The sequence below is a fragment of the Centroberyx affinis genome, unplaced genomic scaffold (assembly GCF_046629955.1).
Source record: "Centroberyx affinis isolate AG114_WGS23_722 - 3 ecotype Tasmania unplaced genomic scaffold, CSIRO-AGI_Caff_v1 ptg001113l_1, whole genome shotgun sequence".
Classification (NCBI taxonomy): domain Eukaryota; kingdom Metazoa; phylum Chordata; class Actinopteri; order Beryciformes; family Berycidae; genus Centroberyx; species Centroberyx affinis.
Window position 1 is genome coordinate 2,501 of NW_027279655.1, and position 18,217 is coordinate 20,717.

Genomic DNA, 18,217 nt, shown 5'->3' on the forward strand with positions numbered 1-18,217 from the left:
GGGCGCATTCGCGGTGCGGGCCACTCGCGCGATAGCAAGCATCAAATCAATTCAGTCACCTTGAACTTTGGAGATGAAAGAATAACATGTTGGAATTGGTCTCCCTCTTACCCTGCACGCCTATTCAGAAAAATGCTCGCCCAGGCCGCCCCCCCCCCCGCCCGCAACTGTATGCATTGGTGTTGGGCAAACAATGTCCACATCAACCGATTCCGCGATGATTTACAGTTTTTGTTCTGATTCCCTGCTACACAGGCTACCGGCAGCCACCGTAACGAGAAGCATCTCTGATGGGGGGGGGGGGTGTTGAGTCACACTCAGGGCCGAGCTTTGTTATTTATTACAGTGATTCTCAACATTTTTCATATCAAAGACCCCTAATTTAGTCCACATTAGGGCCACGGACCCCCAATTTGATGAGATGTTGTCTCTCGGACCCAAAACTGAGAATATTTTTATTGCTAGATATGATTTTGTCCAGAAATCCATGACTGTCTGTATTGTAGGTAGAGAGATAACAGTGCAACTATGATCAAAACAGTCATTCTTCTACATTCTCTAATTGTGTTCACTTCTTTTAAATTAAACAATGGTGAAGTTTAACAATTCATCAATTTGCTGGGGACCCCGTGGAACCCCCTCAAGGACCCCTGGTGGTCCCCGGACCCCACGTTGAGAACCACTGATTTATTATATGAATTAGGGTTGTGCACGTCATGTAGGCTAGGTACAGATGCTTATGAAGTATGTATGGTGTGTAATCATTGTGTATGTGTGTATATGTGTGCAACGATGTGACACTGTACTGCGTAGGATGCAAGTTTCTGAGAAATAGTAAAGTATTATCGTATCGTATTGTATCGTATTGTATCGTATTGTATCGCAGTGACTCTCAACCTTTTTCACATCAAGGACCCCTAGTTTAGACCCCCATTTGATGAGATTTTGTCTCTCAGACCCAAATCTGAGAATATTTTTATTGTCTGATATGATTTTGTCCAGAATTCCATGACCATCTGCACTGTAGGTAGAGAGATAGTCATTCTTCTACATTCTCTAATTGTGTTAACTTCTTATAAATAAAATAATGGTGAAATCTAACAATTCATCAATTTGCTGGGGACCCCCATGGAACCCCCTCAAGGGTCCCCGGACCCCACGTTGAGAACCACTGTATCGTATCATACTGTATCGTATCATATCATGCCATATTGTATCATGATGTATCGTATTGTACGGTAAGAAGACAACGGTAACAAAAGCTGCTGCAGCAACAACAGCTTCCAAGCCAACACACACAGCTGGAGCGTCGGAGCCTCCTCCGAGGGCCCGGGGCCCGGTCCGCGGGACTGTATCGAAGGCTTGTCAGGGCCCAGCCAACGAGCCTTACTGCGGGATGGTAATCTTTGCCTTTTCGTTCCCCTCTGGCAGTACTCCCCAAAGCCTGTTTGTCTACCACACCTAATGGCGACTCTCTCATCCCTAAATGTGGAAATTAAATGAACTGTGCCACTTTGAGAAGCGCCAGTGCCCACAGGGGCCGTACGGGGGCCCCTGCGCATCCCCCCGAAGCCGGCCATACATTAGCTATACATATTCCCATCCAGCACCCATCCAGCAAGACCGTCCCGAGGAGCTCTGAGTGCTGAACACACCACTAAAACAAGTCTTGAGTGTGAAATTCAACTGTACACAAGCAGCTGTACACTACTGAAATACAGCACTAAGGTGATCAGTGTACTTGGAAAGCAAAAGGTTTATTCATGCTCAAATTACGATTACTTATTTCCAAAACTGAACTGATTTCTGAAGTCCTGGAATCAGCTTAACAAGCACGCATTTGGCATTACTGGAAAAATTAACATTCAGTTGTGGTTTTCGAGCCTGCTGACACTTGCCAGATGAACTCACTGAAATTAACCCTTCTCCCATGTATTCACCCACTCTCAACCGATCTGCATTTCTCAGCTTTACTGTAACATTTAGCAACATCAAGGGCAAAAATATCCAACTGTCAGAAGACAGTCAGAACCCCGCGGGTATCAATCGTGCAATCGTGTTTTTCTAGAGCTTTCACCGCAGCCGAATGTTGGAAAATTTAAGCAACTGCGTAGCAAAGACTGCAATATACCAAGAATGCAAGAATCCCGATAGCATCAAATTGTGACCCCGAAGAGCAGAAATAGAAAATGTGCGAGCACCCGTCAATAGGTAGAGGAAATGCATCTCCTCCACAGAGAGCTTTAGACCTGTCAAGCCTCCCTAAACTACATGGCTACTGTTTAGAATTCAGATCTATTTAAACAGCTTCAAAGCCAGCAGCTGTTTGGCTCCCAGCAGGCCTCTGTCACCCTGGGGAGCACTGGGCCAGCAGGACGGGGGCCACAATACTGTGGGGGGCTGGAAAAAAAAAAAACATTGTGGCCGACTCATCTAGTGCCCGCAAAAGCCAGAGTGTGAGTGTGAGTGAGGTGTGAGTCGAGGTGGAACTGGGTTTTCCACAGCAGCTTCCCATTCAGTACCAACGCAAAAAATGACAAGAAGCATCTAAGTAACAGAATAAAGGCATAATTAAGATGCACTCAGTGATGTAGTGCTAAATAGAAAGGAAGGTAAACAACCACTAATGTGAGCAAAGACCAATTATATTTTCAGAAATATAACAAGCTGCTTCTTTTTTTTTCCTAGCAGACCCTGTCCTCATAGAACACTTTGACCCTACTTACTCCAACTTCAGGCGCTAAACTTTTACGCCAGCCTAAAAAAAACGAGGGAAAACTCTAGTCCCGCAAATAAAAAAAGGTGCTCAATTCTATTCTCTCAAATAAAAAGGAGGTTAAACTCTATTTGTGCAAATTAAAAAAAAGCTTACACTCTATTCCTGTAAATAAAAAGGTGGGGAAACTCAATTCCTGCGAATAAAAGAGGAGTTTCGACTCTACTCCCGTCAATAAAACAGGAGTAAACTATTCCCGTAAATAAAAAAGGAGGGGAAACTCAATTCCTGCAAATAACAAGGCGGTTGAGTCTATTCCCGTGAATAAAAAGGAGGGTACACTCTATTCCCGTAAATAAAAAGGTGGGGAAACTCGATTCCTGCAAATAAAAGAGGAGTTTCGACTCTACTCCCGTCAATAAACACAGGAGAGTAAACTATTCCCGTAAATAAAAAAGGAGGGTAAACTCAATTCCTGCAAATAACAAGGAGGTTGAGTCTATTCCCGTAAATAAAAAGGAGGGTAAACTCTATTCCCGTGAATAGAAAGGAGGGTACACTCTATTCCCGTAAATAAAAAGGAGGGTACACTCTATTCCCGTGAATAAAAAGGAGGGTACACTCTATTCCCGTAAATAAAAAGGAGGGTACACTCTATTCCCGTAAATAAAAAGGAGGGTAAACTCTATTCCTGCAAATAACAAGGTGGTTGAGTCTATTCCCGTGAATAAAAAAGAGGGTACACTCTATTCCCGTGAACAAAAACATGGGTAAACCGGGGTTTTTCGGCGGGTTCACCCCCGGATACCCCGCGACCCCAGCTAACCGGATGCTCCCCGGCTTTTTTGCGAACACGACCCGTGCGGGCGGCTCTCTTACCGTAGGTAGTCTCTCCGGCACAGGATGAGGTTGGCTTTGGTGTAGAGCGTGGAGCCCACCTCGCCCAGCCGGCAGTCGCAGCAGGCGCACTTGAGGCAGTCCTCGTGCCAGTACTTATCGAGGGCCTTCAGCAGGTAGCGGTCCTTGATCTTCCGGTTGCAGCCGGCACAGCCCTTTGGCTTGGTGTCCGGCTGGACGGAGAGCATTTGTATACCTGGGGTGGAGAGGGAGCGGGAGGAGGAGAGGAGAGGAAGAAGAGGGTTAGAACACAGGTACATTTACCACTGGGGGAGGAACGGCTCGATTCCCTGACTCCTCGTACGGAAGGAAAAGCAGGAATTGACGGTGAAACGTTCGCGATGGGGGGAAACTGGGTCGTCGCAGCAGCAAATCGTAACAGGATACAGCAAAGAAAACCCGAACGGAAAGAGAAAAACGTGACCTTGGTATTATAAGGTTCTATCTGACCTTTTGGTCAAAACTGAGCTAGTCGCATGAACCTCTTCTGTAAGTGCCAGTGGTGTTATTTTTTGAAAATAATGATTTTTGAGTCTCCATTTAACTCAATGGATGCTGAAAACTTTGCAGCTCAATATCTCAGAACTATCCTGAAGGCAGATAGAACCTTATAATTCTAAGCTCATGAAAACATAACAGGAAACAGCAAAGAAAAAACGAATAGAAAGAGAAAAACGTGACCTTGGTATTATAAGGTTGTATCTGACCTTTTTGTCAAAACTGAGTTAGTCGCATGAACCTCTTCTATGAGTGCCAGTGGTGTTATTTTTTGAAAATAATGATTTTTGAGTCTGTCAATTCTAAAACAAAAGGACCCATCTCCATTTAACTCAATGGAACTTCGAAGCACAATATCTCAGAACTATCCTGAAGGCAGATAGAACCTTATAATACTAAGCTCACGATAAATAGAACGTAAACACGAATACAGCAAATGAAGTAATACACACATAGGCAGCTGACAAATTCAACGTGTTCAGTAGAGTGTATGAATGGGATTTTACGAGGGGAAAGTGTGGATTTACAGCATTGTAAATACAGAATAACAGTAGTAAGACTTGTTGAGGGGGAAGAATATTCGTACTGGTCAGCTCCCAGTGGCTGAAAAAAAACAAAAACAAGTGAAGACACACACTCCTCCCAAACAAAAACAAGTGAAGACACACACTCCTCCCAAACTGGAGGCCCACACAAGACACAAAGCCATAGTTTCAGATTTCTCCCTGGCCACTTTTTGCGCTGACCTCCTCTCTGGTTTTAAAGGGGGCGTGGCTACAGCGGAGGAGCTTTGTAGCGGGCCCCGTATTGTTTGGCCCTGGGCCTGGCTGTGGAAAAGGGGGCTTTGTTGGCCCATGGGGTGTGTGTGTGTGTGTGTGGGGGTGGTGGGGGGGACAATGTGGCTTCGCACCAGGCTGGAATTAGTATTCTCCTTCCATTCCCCTGAGGAGAGGGACACCCCCCACTCCCTTTTGTCCCCCTGCTCACCACACACACACACACACACTTACTCACACACACACTAACACCTTTTGAGAAGTGTTCACATTTACAAATGTTACTCGATTGTAGGCTGCTGTTCTTGCGGTGGTGGCAGCGTTTTTTTTTGCGAGATAAAAGTTTGGAGTTTGGTGCCGCTGCTCCATGCTCCTTAGGGTGGAGGATTCACACTCATTTTGAAATACTACCTTTTAATACTGTATCAACTTTTACCATTTTAACTGTAAATCCAAGCCATTTAAACGCAAGTAAATTCATTTCTTCTCATTTTGTCCTTCTTATTTCCTCAGATTGTAGCAGTTCCCATGTGCCAAACTCCATTGTGATACACTAGCCTGTGACCTCCCAGTTTAACTGCATGGGTTACACATGAATGAACATTATGGCACTATACACATAAAGACCTTTTGCTTCTGCGAGACCTACCACACGCTTGCTCTCTGTCATTTTTGTGGGAGCATTCCATCAAAAAACAAAAAAAAAAGGAGTTCTTTATCTAAAATTCATACAAAAAAAAATACTTAACGCTTTTTTAAGTCGAGAGTGGGGGAAAAAATGGCAGAGAGACACATCAAACAGGTTGCAGCGCCGTAATGAGCGGAGCCCATTTGTTCCGTTGCGTTGGAGCTGTTGATCTGTTAATTGGCTGGATAGGAGTGGGGAGCGGGGCGCGCGCGCGGCTGCCTTGGCTGCTCTCCGCCCGCCCCTGTTCAGCGGCACTGATCCGTCCAGCCTGGTTAACACTACAAAGTCCCCGCGTACTCATTACCAAGCCAAAGGAGGAAGAGTTTCGACTCTACTCCCCATACTACAGTCCGCAATCAACTCGGGAGCCGACCGGGGTGGGGGGGGTGGGAGAGAGAGAGAGGAAAGAAGCATGGCAGGAATTTTGGCCACTTCGCTCTTTCCGATTGCCGGGGGAAGGGGCGGGGAGGGGGGGGGGGGGGGGGGGGGTGGCGGTGCCGAACAAAAGATTCATTTTCCATAAAGGAAGGGGAAATTACAGCTGCTCCGGCGGCCCCTAATGATATCTGTTTTATTTGCTCGCCGGCTTGTATCCTCCCTTCGCCTACCGCTCGCTCGCTCGCTCGCCGTGGGCTTCCCGGGGGCTGCCCGCGCGCGTCCTCGGCCACATGTATCATCATCTCAGCTCCCCCACGGAAAAAAAAAAAAAAAACGGATGGAGGAGGATGATGATGATGATGGGGAGGGAAGAAGCGGGCAGAGATCGCCCCTCACGCTATTCGAGTCCCCAGCTGTGCGGCAACAAGATGCTGACATTTCACCCTATCAGTTTAATTACTGTTGCCATGGCAGCAGAGTGCTGGTAAAGGCCAATAAGGGATTTAACACAGAGACTCAATTTGCCATGCAGCTTTCACAAGCACACACACACACACACACACACACAACAAGAGGATGAAGCCGTTATTCCCGATGTATGTGGGACACAGCTCGGCTATATGATAACTAACAGCAGCGGTAGATTCGCGTTTTTTTTTTTTTTTTTTTTTAGTAAAAGGCTCTCGCGGAAATAACGGCATAACAGAAATAATCGGTCAGGTTACAGCGGCGTTACGCAGTTCAGATCTGGAGACGTCGCCCTCGACGCAAAAACTGAGATGCTGTTAACTTCTCGGCGCAGAACAGCCGAAACCACCGGCAGACATGAAACGTGCGGTTCATACAAAGCAAAGCGCGTACAGAAAGCGTCTTACCGAAACTTTTCTCCCTTTTCTGCATTTGTTGAGCCGCTTCAGCAGCCGAAGCACCACCATGCAACCCGGAGCCGCCTGGTCCGGAGAGCAGCTGTCTGCAGGCTGGCTGGCTGGTTGTGTGTGTGTGTGTGGGGGGGTGGGGAGGTGGGGAGGCTTTGTTAGGAGGAACAATCCACCTCGGCGACCGGAGAGGAATGGAAAAAAGAAGGGGGGGAAAAACACCGGGCAACACACACACACACAAAAAAAAAAAACAACAACAAAAAAACAACGCAGGCGACGGTTCCACTGCCGTCGAGGCGTCACACCGGGAAAAAAAAAAAAGCACGTTTATCGCCGGAGCGGAGTTGTGTGTGTGTGTGTGTGTGTGTGTGTGTGGAGAGAGAGAGACGCAGGGGAAGAGATGACAGGATGACAAAGAGATGCTTCCCCTCCGCGGCGCAGCGACCATCTAAATCCGAGCGGCTCCCTCCGAGCACGCAGCCCTTTGCTAATCAGCGCTTTGACGTGCCACCGGACACCGTTCACACGAAAGCGACTGGAGGGGACGGTCCCTCGCACCCCCCCCCCCCCACCCCCTCCCTCTCCCCACCAGTTAGTGACCACAGCACCGCACCGCTCCCCAATAAGAACCCGCAATCCCATTTTGACTTGATTTTCTACCGAAACTGCCAGTTTTGCACGCCCACATTTATTTTTTTCGAACACGCACCGGAGTTGAAATGCCATATCGCGCATATCCCCGCATAAATAAAAGTCGAATAAAAGATGTAATAGCCTCTGCGGTTTGGTGACTGATTTATATCGTAACTGCTGTAAAAAAAAATAAAAATAAAAATAAAGTAGGAGCAGGAGTGTGCAGCCTTTTCGATGTCACCGAAAACACCAATAAATGCCAAATAGGTGGTGTGATGTTTCCTCCAGCTCACTCACCTTTCTAGAACAAGTTAAAAGCAGAAGCCGAAACTCCGGGAGCGGATTCCAGCTACAGATCCCCTCTGAGCAAAAGTTCACCAAACTGACATTGCGCGTCGGACCGGAGTGATCTTCAGGATGGAAATAATGAGCTCCACATGGATCAGAGCGACCGGCTTGTTGGTCTGCCCAGCTACAGGTGTTTCCTCCGCCCGCCGTGGAACCAGGGACTCTGCGGGGCTCTAGGCCAGCGTCCCCATCAGCAACTGAGAGGCGAGGACCGGCGAAGCCCAGCTTTATTATCTCCAAACCCAATCCCTCACCAGTGAGACATTACACCGCCACGATAAGGTCATTCACTTATTACCGGCGGCTCCACTAACGGGGCGCGTGCACGCGTGCGCGCCACCCCAGCCCCCCCCCCCCCCCGGAGCACCGACTCTCTTTTTCCCAACGTCCTTCAATCGCGGAGTCGGGTGCGCGCAGACGCACGGCGGCTCGGTGCATCAGGAGAGAGAGAGAGAGAGAGAGAGAGAGAGAGAGAGAGAGGGTTTTGTTTAGAGATGCACAGATAGGAGCGTAAGTCTTTACCGACACCGTTTTCTTTACCTTTAACGATCTAAGCTACCGTGGGCCAAACGCTGCTCTCCGCGGCCCCGTTACTGCGCACGAACGCGCCACCGATTTATACACGTCTCTCCTGCTAGATCATAAACAGCGGATTATGATAGAGGTTCTTAAGAGCCATAGCCTCTAAACACCGGTGCCGTTAAGTCCACGCTATATTCAATGGGGATGAAGTCGTCCCCATTTGGATATAGGAGCATATAGTTCTATGGAGAGAGGTGACACCAGGTCAAATACAAGCGAAACTACCAGGCTATGAGATAGAGAAGCAGTCAGTCCCATCACAGGCTGATTTAAGTCATACCATGGCTTTCAGACTGATTGTCTATGACACTAAATCAGTACATATACTAACTTTTCCAATTTGACTTTGAAGCCTATCAATAGATGAATGGACGACAATTAGGCTATAAGAGTATAAAAGAGCAATAGTCAAGCGTTCCCACAAGAGCCAGAGTCATTTTCTCATGTTGCCATTTTGCACACGTGTGTGTTATTGTTACTATGTCACATTCTCCTCCAACTCATGCTCCACGTACCCGCTGTGGATGAGCGATGGGAAGCCTGAGCAGCTTAACGACAAAATAAATAAGAGAATAAAAGAGCTTCAAAGGGAACCAGATCTAATATGGACAATTAAATCAATCTTGTCCGAGGCGATTGATTCCTCTCTTTTTTTTCTTCTCCACACTCTCTCTCTCTCTCCCACACACACACACACGCACGCACGCACGCACGCGCGCACACGCAGGCGTCAAGTGAGGTCCTGGGCTCCAAGACGAGTTGGAGTCGGGCAGCCCGGGCTGATTAGCGCTTCTCCGCAAATCTTTATTCAAATCATCCCCGTAATTAAAGGATGGAATTATTCCTCGCCCTGTTATTGCGCCAGTCTGCGTCAATTAGCGTCCAGTTTGGACTGGATGAGGCCCGAGTTGCCAGGGCACGGTGACCACCAGCCTCCCCCCCCTCCCCTCTCCTCCTCCCAGTCACACACACACACACACACCACACACTGTTCCAAACACATAGTCTGACAAGTGGAAGTTATTCTCCTAAATATTCTGGTAGGAAGAGGAGGGGAGCCTGTGGAAGGAGGAGGAGACACAAGTCAATAGTTGGCATGCGGCTCCAGCCTAAAATGCAGCGATAATGAGATGGGTCATAAAATGCTCTCCGCGCCATTATGAGTGATGAGATGCATTAAAGCTGACAGGGTATTACCTGCCAGTAATTAGGTTTTGTCATGGATTGAATTATTTCAAGGCGGCCTATCTTGGTAATCATGCAATTTGCGGCAGAGCGCGCGCGCGTGTGTGTGTGTGTAGAGTGTGTGTGAGGCTGCCACCTCTCTCCCGATGCCCTTAACACCCTCCTTTCACTCACTGCGTTCCGGCAATTATTCATCCTGGATATGAAGGGAGGATGGAGGATGGAGGATGGTAGGGAGAAGGAGGGATGGAGAGAGAGAGAGAGAGAGAGAGAGAGAGAGAGAGAGAGGGAGCAGCACGCGGCATCACACGGCGGGATCGAGCGTCTCCATCCAACGGGAAAACCGTGAACCGCTCTCATATACAGTACGGTATTTACAAACGGACAAGAGAAGCAGCTTGTTATTTCTTTGCACCTGACCCCCCCTCCCCTCCCCTCTCTCTCTCCCCTCTCCTCTCCTCTCCTCTCTCTCCCCTCTCTCTCTCTCTCTCTAATGAAGAAATAAAAGGACAAAAGGACCCCCAAAAAACCACACAGCTCATCCTAAGGCAGGATGCGTAATAGGCGACAACACGGACGGCGGCTTCATTTACCCACCGAGTCTGAATGGCAGCCTTAATTAACGCACTCGGGGAGAGAAAAGCCCCTTTTTCGGGGAGAAGCCAAACCTTTTTTTTTTTTTTTTTCGCGGCGCGTCCACCGCAGCCTAAGCCGGTTTAATATCTTCCTCCCATAGCCTGTCCCGCTACTTTACGCACAGCCCCTATAATCCACAGCTCTGTGTCCATTAAACGGCGCGGAAAGCTTGAAACTCCCAACCCAGAGACACAACAGAGGAATTAAGCACGTACCTTTAAGTAGAGCCAGGGATGCCCAGAACAAATGATCAAAGTCGCTGAGCGTCGTTTTATGTTCTGTATTCCCTCGACTGGGAATCAAAGTGTCCAAGAGGCTACTTGTGCACTTTCTCGCAGCTCTTTCAACTCCTTAGTATATTATGTGCGCGCCTTTCAAAAAAAAATAAAATAAAAAAAAATAAAATCTGGGGTAAAGTTGTTTGGAAGGAGTTGGGAGTTGGAGGAACAGTCGCGGTCTCGCTTCAAGTTGCTGGGATGAGAAATAAAAAAAGAATCAGCGGCAGCCTCAGCTCGACTCTCTCCCCGGCTCTGCGCGCCTCAGACCGGCTCCCAGGGCTTCTCTCTCCCCGCTGCTTCCTCAACTTCTCTTCCCCTCCCTGTCTGCCTCTCTCTCTCTCTCTCTCCCTCTCTCTCTCTCTGGTTCTCTGGAAAGGAAAGCGGCAGAGAGCCGAGCCGCCTCTCCTATTTAAGCCCCTCCACCAGGTCCCCAGTCAGCAGCACACTCCAGCTCATCCAAGAAGCTGACAAGCACCGTTAGGGAAGGCAGCGCATGTTGCTCTAATGGACCTCATTAAGCTCTACTTACAGATGTTCTCTTAACATAATTGATCTGCAGCGAGTTGAGAGGACGGCAACCTATTCCCCAGCCCCCAATTATGGCCCGGTAATTAGATCCCCAACCTCCAGTTCTCCACATTCACCCTTCTAACATTCCGAAATATCAAAGTATCTCTTTCTCTCAAAGCGAAACCCTCCTGCCCCCCCCCCCCCCCCACTCCCCCCACCCCTCCACCACCACCACCACCACCACCTCACCTCCATGTCTCCTCCCTCCTCCTCCCCCCCCTCCTCCTCCTCCTCCCACCCACAAGACACTATTGACAGTCAGATCTGCTAACCTTTGTAGTGAAGCCAGACTTAGTAGTGCACTCACTCCAATTGACAGAGCTCACTCTTCCACCGCCCCCCCCTCCACCCCTCCACCCTCTCTCTCTCTTTCCCCCTTGCCTTTTTCTCTCCCCCTTGTTGAAATACCCTGGGAGAGAGATATAGAGTGAGGCACAGATGGAGAGAGAGAGAGAGAGAGAAAGAGGGAAGAGGGGAAAAAAGTAAGTTAGCACTTTCCATAAAAGGTTGTAATGATAATATCTGTCAGGGGAGGATCTTTTTTTTTTTTTTTTTTTTTTTTTTTCATACGGTCTTTTTATCTCAAATAATTCCTCTGATGGCAACTTTGAACAGAGAAGGGGGAGAAGTTGGTGCTGGGAACCGGTGAGGAGTGATAGTGCAGCTTTTATAATGCCAATCAGTGCCACTCCTATCACCCATCTAATTAGCCAGCATGCTAAAACAGAAAGCACTTGGGGAAATGGTAATGTCACGCTTTTGCACTTTAAAGAGGAAGGCAATTTCATACTGACGTTGAAAAGAACTATCTGCGATGGGGCGCGATCGCGTCCTTTCTGAACAAGCTGTGTCGGGTAAAGACGTGCTCATATCTATATGTTGTCGCAGACGTGCCACACACAATGTTTCCGGCTGTCTGGATGCGTGACCCAGATTGAAGTGTTTCTTCATATGTGTGTTTCAGCCGCCACAGGAGCAACGTGGCACCGTGTGAGACAGCAGCTTACTCGTATGAGGCCTGCCGCTCTGCCCTAAGTGAGATATCTGCACTGCAATGGAAAGGGTGCTGACAATATATCAGTGTGCATCGTTTCTATGAGCCGGCCGAGATCTGTGTGTGTGTGTGTGTGTGTCTCCGCATTATTTTACCTCCGTCTAGAACTAGTTTGAATTTTAGACATTCAGAATGAGGACGGTTCTCACTTCTTCGAGGGGTGAGTTTAGGATTTTGGGTTTTGGGTTTGGGAATTAGGTTTAGGATAGGATACGAGTTAAGGTTAAGGCTAGTTTAGGATTAGGATTTGGGTTTAGGGTTAAGAAGGAATAGTTCACCCAAAAATGAAAATTCTGTCATCATCTGCTCACCCTCATGCCAAATGAAACACAGGTGAAATTTGTTAGTCCATATAACACACAGGGAGGTTGCCAGCACAACTTGGTAGCAGCCTTCTCCAAAACAACTGAAGTCAATGGGGACCTGTTCTTTAGAGTTCCAAAACAAAAACAGCCAAACAATCACACTGTGAATAGAAAGACCTATACACCATTATTTGTTGCAAATCAATCAGCTGTAGTTAAGATTTGCACTAATGGCGCTTTTCCACCGCATGGTACCGGCTCGACTCGACTCTATTCGCCTTTTTTGGTTTTCCACTGGCCAAGTACCAGGTACCAGGTACCATATTACCTAGTACCTGGTACTTTTTTTCGTAGCACCTCTGTCGAGGTTCCAAGCGAGCTGAGGCGATACCAAAAGGTGACGTGAAAACACTGCAGACTACTGATTGGTCAGAGAATCGTCATCGCGACACGGGACATATATGCTAACGTTAGCTACCAGGCTAGCTTACCCTCTTGTGTTGCCTTGAGCAGCCAGAGAGCAGTCTGCTGTCTCGCTGCCTTCAGCCTCTTCTGAAATAAAATCTGTTTCCTTGCTGTGACTAACAGCCACACACCGAGAATCAAAAACACCATCGCTTCGATATCCTCCATTGTAGCGGTGTGTCGCGTTTCATGCAGCGTCACAGCGTCGCTATGACGACCAGTTTGGGGGGTGGGGCACATTGAGGGGTACTATCTGCAGTGGAAAACCAAAGTGGTACTACCAAAAGCGAGTAGAGTCGAGTCGAGGCGAGGCGAGTTGAGCCGGTACTATGCAGTGGAAAAGTGGCAAAAATGATGGTGTAAATATACTGTAGGTCTTTTTGGAACTCTGAAGAACTGGTCCCCACTGACTTCAGTTGTTTTGGAGAAGGCTGCTATGGAGTTGTGCTGGGAACCTCCCTGTGTGTTATATGGACAAACTTCACCTGTGTTTCAACTGGCATGAGGGGTAGATGATGACAGAATTTTCATTTTTGGGTGAACTATTCCTTTAAGATTACATTAGGGTTAGGGGTTATGGAATGAATGCAGTCAATGGAAGGTCCTCACAAACACGCATGTGTGTGTGTCTAAGCTTGTGTGTGCAAGTGATTATTTCCCCTATAAATCAACAGTAAATCTTTGTTCTTTAAAATGGCAATCCTGTTTTTTTGTTGTTTTTTTTGGGGCTAGGGATGGCAAAGTCAGGTCAGGTCAGTCAGTCAGTCATCCAACACTTCAGTAAACCAAGAACAAGGAACCCGTGTCACAGCGTCGGTGACACAGTTTCCAGCCAGTTGGTCCAATCACAGTTTTGGACAATGATCCAAGTGGGGCGATGTAAGCAAGACGTGACTCAGCAGAAACGTAAAAAACAATGGTGGCAATGGAGTATAGCAGCGTTGGCTGTGTCGATGAAGCAACATCCTCTGTTATTTCCGAATTCAAGGGTGTAAATGCATTGAAGGTAGACCAAATAGCTACGCTGAAGGCATGCCTCTTTATCGGAGGAGAATACGTTGTCATCCCTGTATCTTGGTTGGTTGCACCCATGGAGGATCAGAACCGCGACTGTGCAAAACTGAGTATCATTACCATACAGCTTGGTGTTAATAATGCCTGAGATATCATCCATGGACATATTTTTTCAGTAGCCTGGAATCTTGATTGCGGAATGATAAATGGCGGAACATGCGCTGTACAACTACATTGTACCAAGAAAATCTGAATGGGATCGCTGTGGATGAAGTCAAGTCACGTACAAATGGTGAATATTACTCTCAAGTGCTAAGCCCATGGAAGAATGATATTGTCCCCCACCAAAGGAGGGACTATGGATCAATCAACGTCCGTTAGTTAGTTCGTCTGTTAGTTAGTTTGTTAGTTAGTCACACTGTAACGTTGACTTTGTGCCGCTAGGGGGCGGCATTGACAATGAATGGGGACTCAGTGGTAAAGCAGGTCATACAGTTAAAGTTATCATACAATGTGGGGGACAATGAATGAGGACTCAGTGGTAAAGCAATACAGTTAAAGTTATCATAGGTAACATAATAGTCTACACACGCTACACACTTGGAGACATCAGACTGGGTTGATGTGTTGAAGTGAGAGTCAATGAGCAACAGAAATATATGGTCAATCTGTCCTTTCATTGTCCCTTATACAATTTCACTCATATTTCAAGTTCACTCACCAATCACTGACTGACCTAAGGGTGGAACTACATCACTGGTGGGGGACAACATGTTTACTATTTGCTTGTATTATATAGCTAAGCTATGTAACATTTGGTTTGTTTGAGATGAGTTTCTCCTCGCCTCGACAGTGGTGGACATTGCTCTTGAGTTCTTTGTTGCTGACTCAGTGGACGCTATAGAAATCCTGCTATTTTTACATGAAGGCTGTATGAGAATTGCTTGAAGTACTACACGTTACCATGGGAAATGGCGAAATCCAACCAAAAGACATAACTTGATAGTGTAATTATTATTGTGCTATATCAATCAGCAATAGAGAATAACAAAATCGAACATTTATTTAGATGAAAATATATGAAAATTACTTTATGGAGGTGTGGCCGGTTTGGACCATCAGTAACATTTCAGATCTCTTGTGAATCTCTCCTCTGAGCGCTCTGACATTTACCAGAGGGCCCTCCAGTCCCTCACTGCTATCACTCTCCTCCTATAGCGGAGTTCTCACAGGCCATCCAGGAGCTTAAGGACTGGATACTCCACTCTGGTCCTCTAGCCGCCGCCCCCCCCCCACCCCCCCCCACCCCCCCTCCACCCCCAGGGGAATAAGCCAGGGGACAGTCTGCACTAACGACCAGCGGAGCCTCTCCTTAAAGACACACTCAGTAATTGCTGCCGGTATACGACCTTCAAGTGGGGTCAAGGGATACGTATTTTTAATGACAACTTTTCCTCTCCCCCGCAGGCCAATTTTGTCTTTTGGCAGAAAGAGAAGTGGCAGAACTAAGTTCCACAGCCATCTTTCCACAGAAAGTCTTGAGAATCACCTTCGGTAATAGGTCAGAAGGGAGCCCTCCAAATCTAAAGAATAGCTGGGCCAAAGAGTATTGACCCTTCTTATTACTCCACTGAGAGTTAATGGAGATTACTTAATTCAACTGCCTATTCATTTAGTCAGAATATAAAACGGGTACAGCAGCAGTCAAAGACCTGGGACTATGGTAATATCCAGGTCTTCTTCTCCCCATTATCCCATTATCTCAGTCTCATTCCCTCTGACTCTGAACAGGAAATAGCAGACATTGGCCAGTGGCAAGTGGGTGATGGAAACAGCGATCAAAAAGAAGGTACAACTTCCATTTCACCTTTTGGTAACACTTTACATTTATAAATTATTTTTATGATTTCACTGACGATGAATCAGATTCAAATCGAATTGAATATAATGTCATCCACACACAGGGCCAGTGGGGTCTGGTGAAGAGTGTCATTGTAGATCAACAACATGGGTTCATCTTGTTCTGAGTTAATGAAAGAAATAATTTACTCACATCAAGCACTGTTGAAGGGTCAATGCATATTTTATTGGCCATGTACTGTTCAATCTAATATATACGTTCAATACTCCACATAGTATCTTATATTCTCCGTAGTGTGAAAACCGTCGGAAATGGAAATTGTAGTTATTCACCGAATTTTTTGTCAAAAATTCAACATGCTTTTAAATTTCAACCCATAGAGAGCAGTGCAGCAGCAATTTTCTGCCCGATGTGATTTAGTATTGATTTATTTGTTAATGGAGAGCACTATAAAGTCGTATGTGGTTAAGGGGTTAGTACTGTCAATCATAGACTACAGTATCACAGAACTTCTCCCTTTAGTTAGTTTCTCCTCAGCAAAACCATAGCAGTTTGGCTCATTAGGTAAAGCATCAGCCTCTCATATGGGGGATTGTGGGTTCTTTTCCAAAGTCATAAACTGCCAAGAAGAAGGGTCATATTTTCCAGTAGAAAGTTTGGGCCATTGTGAATAACTTGAACAATGTGTGATGATCAATATGGTTCCAATTAAATAATAAGCAAAAGTCACGGGCTAACACAAAATTAGCCATAACTAATCGACTGCGTGTCCCATCTTCACAAAACTCGTCTACTTCTGTAACAGACAGCTGAGTTGAGAACTTCGAGAAGAACTCCCTGGTTTGGGCATTCAACTCGCTCGCCTGGTCTGGCCTCCTTGTTCTCAACTCAGCCCCAGTTAGTATTATTATTTTATTTTGATAGGGAACCTTGAGAAGAGCCCCCTGGTCTGTGCATTCAACTCGTATGGTCCAAATTAGTGTTATTTTATTACCACTAAGGAGAGAAGAGAACTTCGAGAAGAACCCTGTGGTCTGCAGGTGGGCTCCTATGGCACTCCAATACTCAGGCAAGGCAGCCCATGCATATTGGCCAGATGGTGGCGCTATAGCACACGTTATAATTAATGGTCAAAATGTCTAACTTTGGAAGGCCGATTTACACGAAACTTGCTACACATATCCAGCTATCTTTATTCTACAAGTTTGCCTCAGAACCACTAAAGTCCGTCTAGATATATTTATTAAAAAACATTTTTTAACGACAACCAAGGCCAATTGTGCATGTGGTGATGACGAGTTGGGGGGTTCAGGGTGGGAGGTTTGTGTGTATACTTTGTGATGCATATATTTTGTATTATGTTTAAGAAGAAAAATTAAAAACTGTTAATCAGAAAAAGAAATTGATAAACAGTTTTTCATAGGCTTTTTTGTTTTTTACTCATTTTTACTTTTACTTTATCAACAATTTCTGTTGAAATAAACATGTTAAGAGAATTGAATTTGTATATTTCCCACATTACAAACTATAAGCAACACATTTTAAATTAAATTTAAGAAAGGGCTCAGGGCTACATTGATAGCGAACCAAAACCATTTCTGCAGTTTACATTGTAATTAGGGGTTCAAGCCCGTTGGCACTGCAAATATTTTCCATATTATTACCAGTCAGTAAAGGCTTTAAAACTTTGCTTGTTTTTCTCAAATTTCAAAATGCAAATCCAGTTTAGTTATCCATTACTCTTACAGTGTAAATTCTCTGATTAATTGAATGAGTGGAACCATATGGAACCAGCTATTTTGAAATCTGGGTACTTTAAATGAAAGACCAAAACACTTCACAGTAACACTTTCTATGACGCCCATGTCTATAATGCATTATAAACATACTTATAATGCGTTATAATCTGCTTATAGCACTGTATAAGTGTAGTTATTAGCACTCGTAAATATTCATAATGCTTGATAACAATAATCATAACACATTAGAAAGCATTTTATAATGACTTATAAGGTCAAGTATCATAATACTTCATAATTGCTGGTCACTCACTGACATTTTTTTTTGCAAGGATCATAGTGTATTATAATTCTCATAGTTGTAATACATTATAATCATTTTATAATGCATTATAATCACTGTTATAATGCATTATAATGTGATTATAAGTTACTCTAAGAGGTCACTGGGTGCTTTAAGTTAAGTAATGAAATAGGCAGATGTAATACATTACACGCTGGTTATAAGTCACTATAAGTGGTCATTGCTTTAAGTAAAGTGAAAACATATCATTAAATCTATACAAGAACAACACACAAAATGTTGTAAAATTAATGTATTTGTTTAACGGGTCATAACAGAAATTGAGTACTCCAATTTGACACAACTTTTTGATGATGAACAACTGAATGATGGACATTTACATTTCACTAATGTAATGTTTCCCTAAAAAACT

At 45.6% G+C, this 18,217-nt stretch overlaps 1 protein-coding gene across 1 annotated transcript; it reads right to left on the minus strand.

Moving 5' to 3' along the window:
* Positions 1-2,156: 2,156 nt before the first annotated feature.
* On the minus strand, positions 2,157-6,853 carry LOC139647804 (LIM domain only protein 3). Its single transcript, XM_071523772.1, has 3 exons — positions 6,829-6,853; positions 3,596-3,809; positions 2,157-2,178 (listed from the first exon to the last, which is right to left on the minus strand). The coding sequence occupies exons 1-3, from the start codon at positions 6,851-6,853 to the stop codon at positions 2,157-2,159; spliced, it is 261 nt and encodes an 86-aa protein (XP_071379873.1).
* Positions 6,854-18,217: the final 11,364 nt, after the last annotated feature.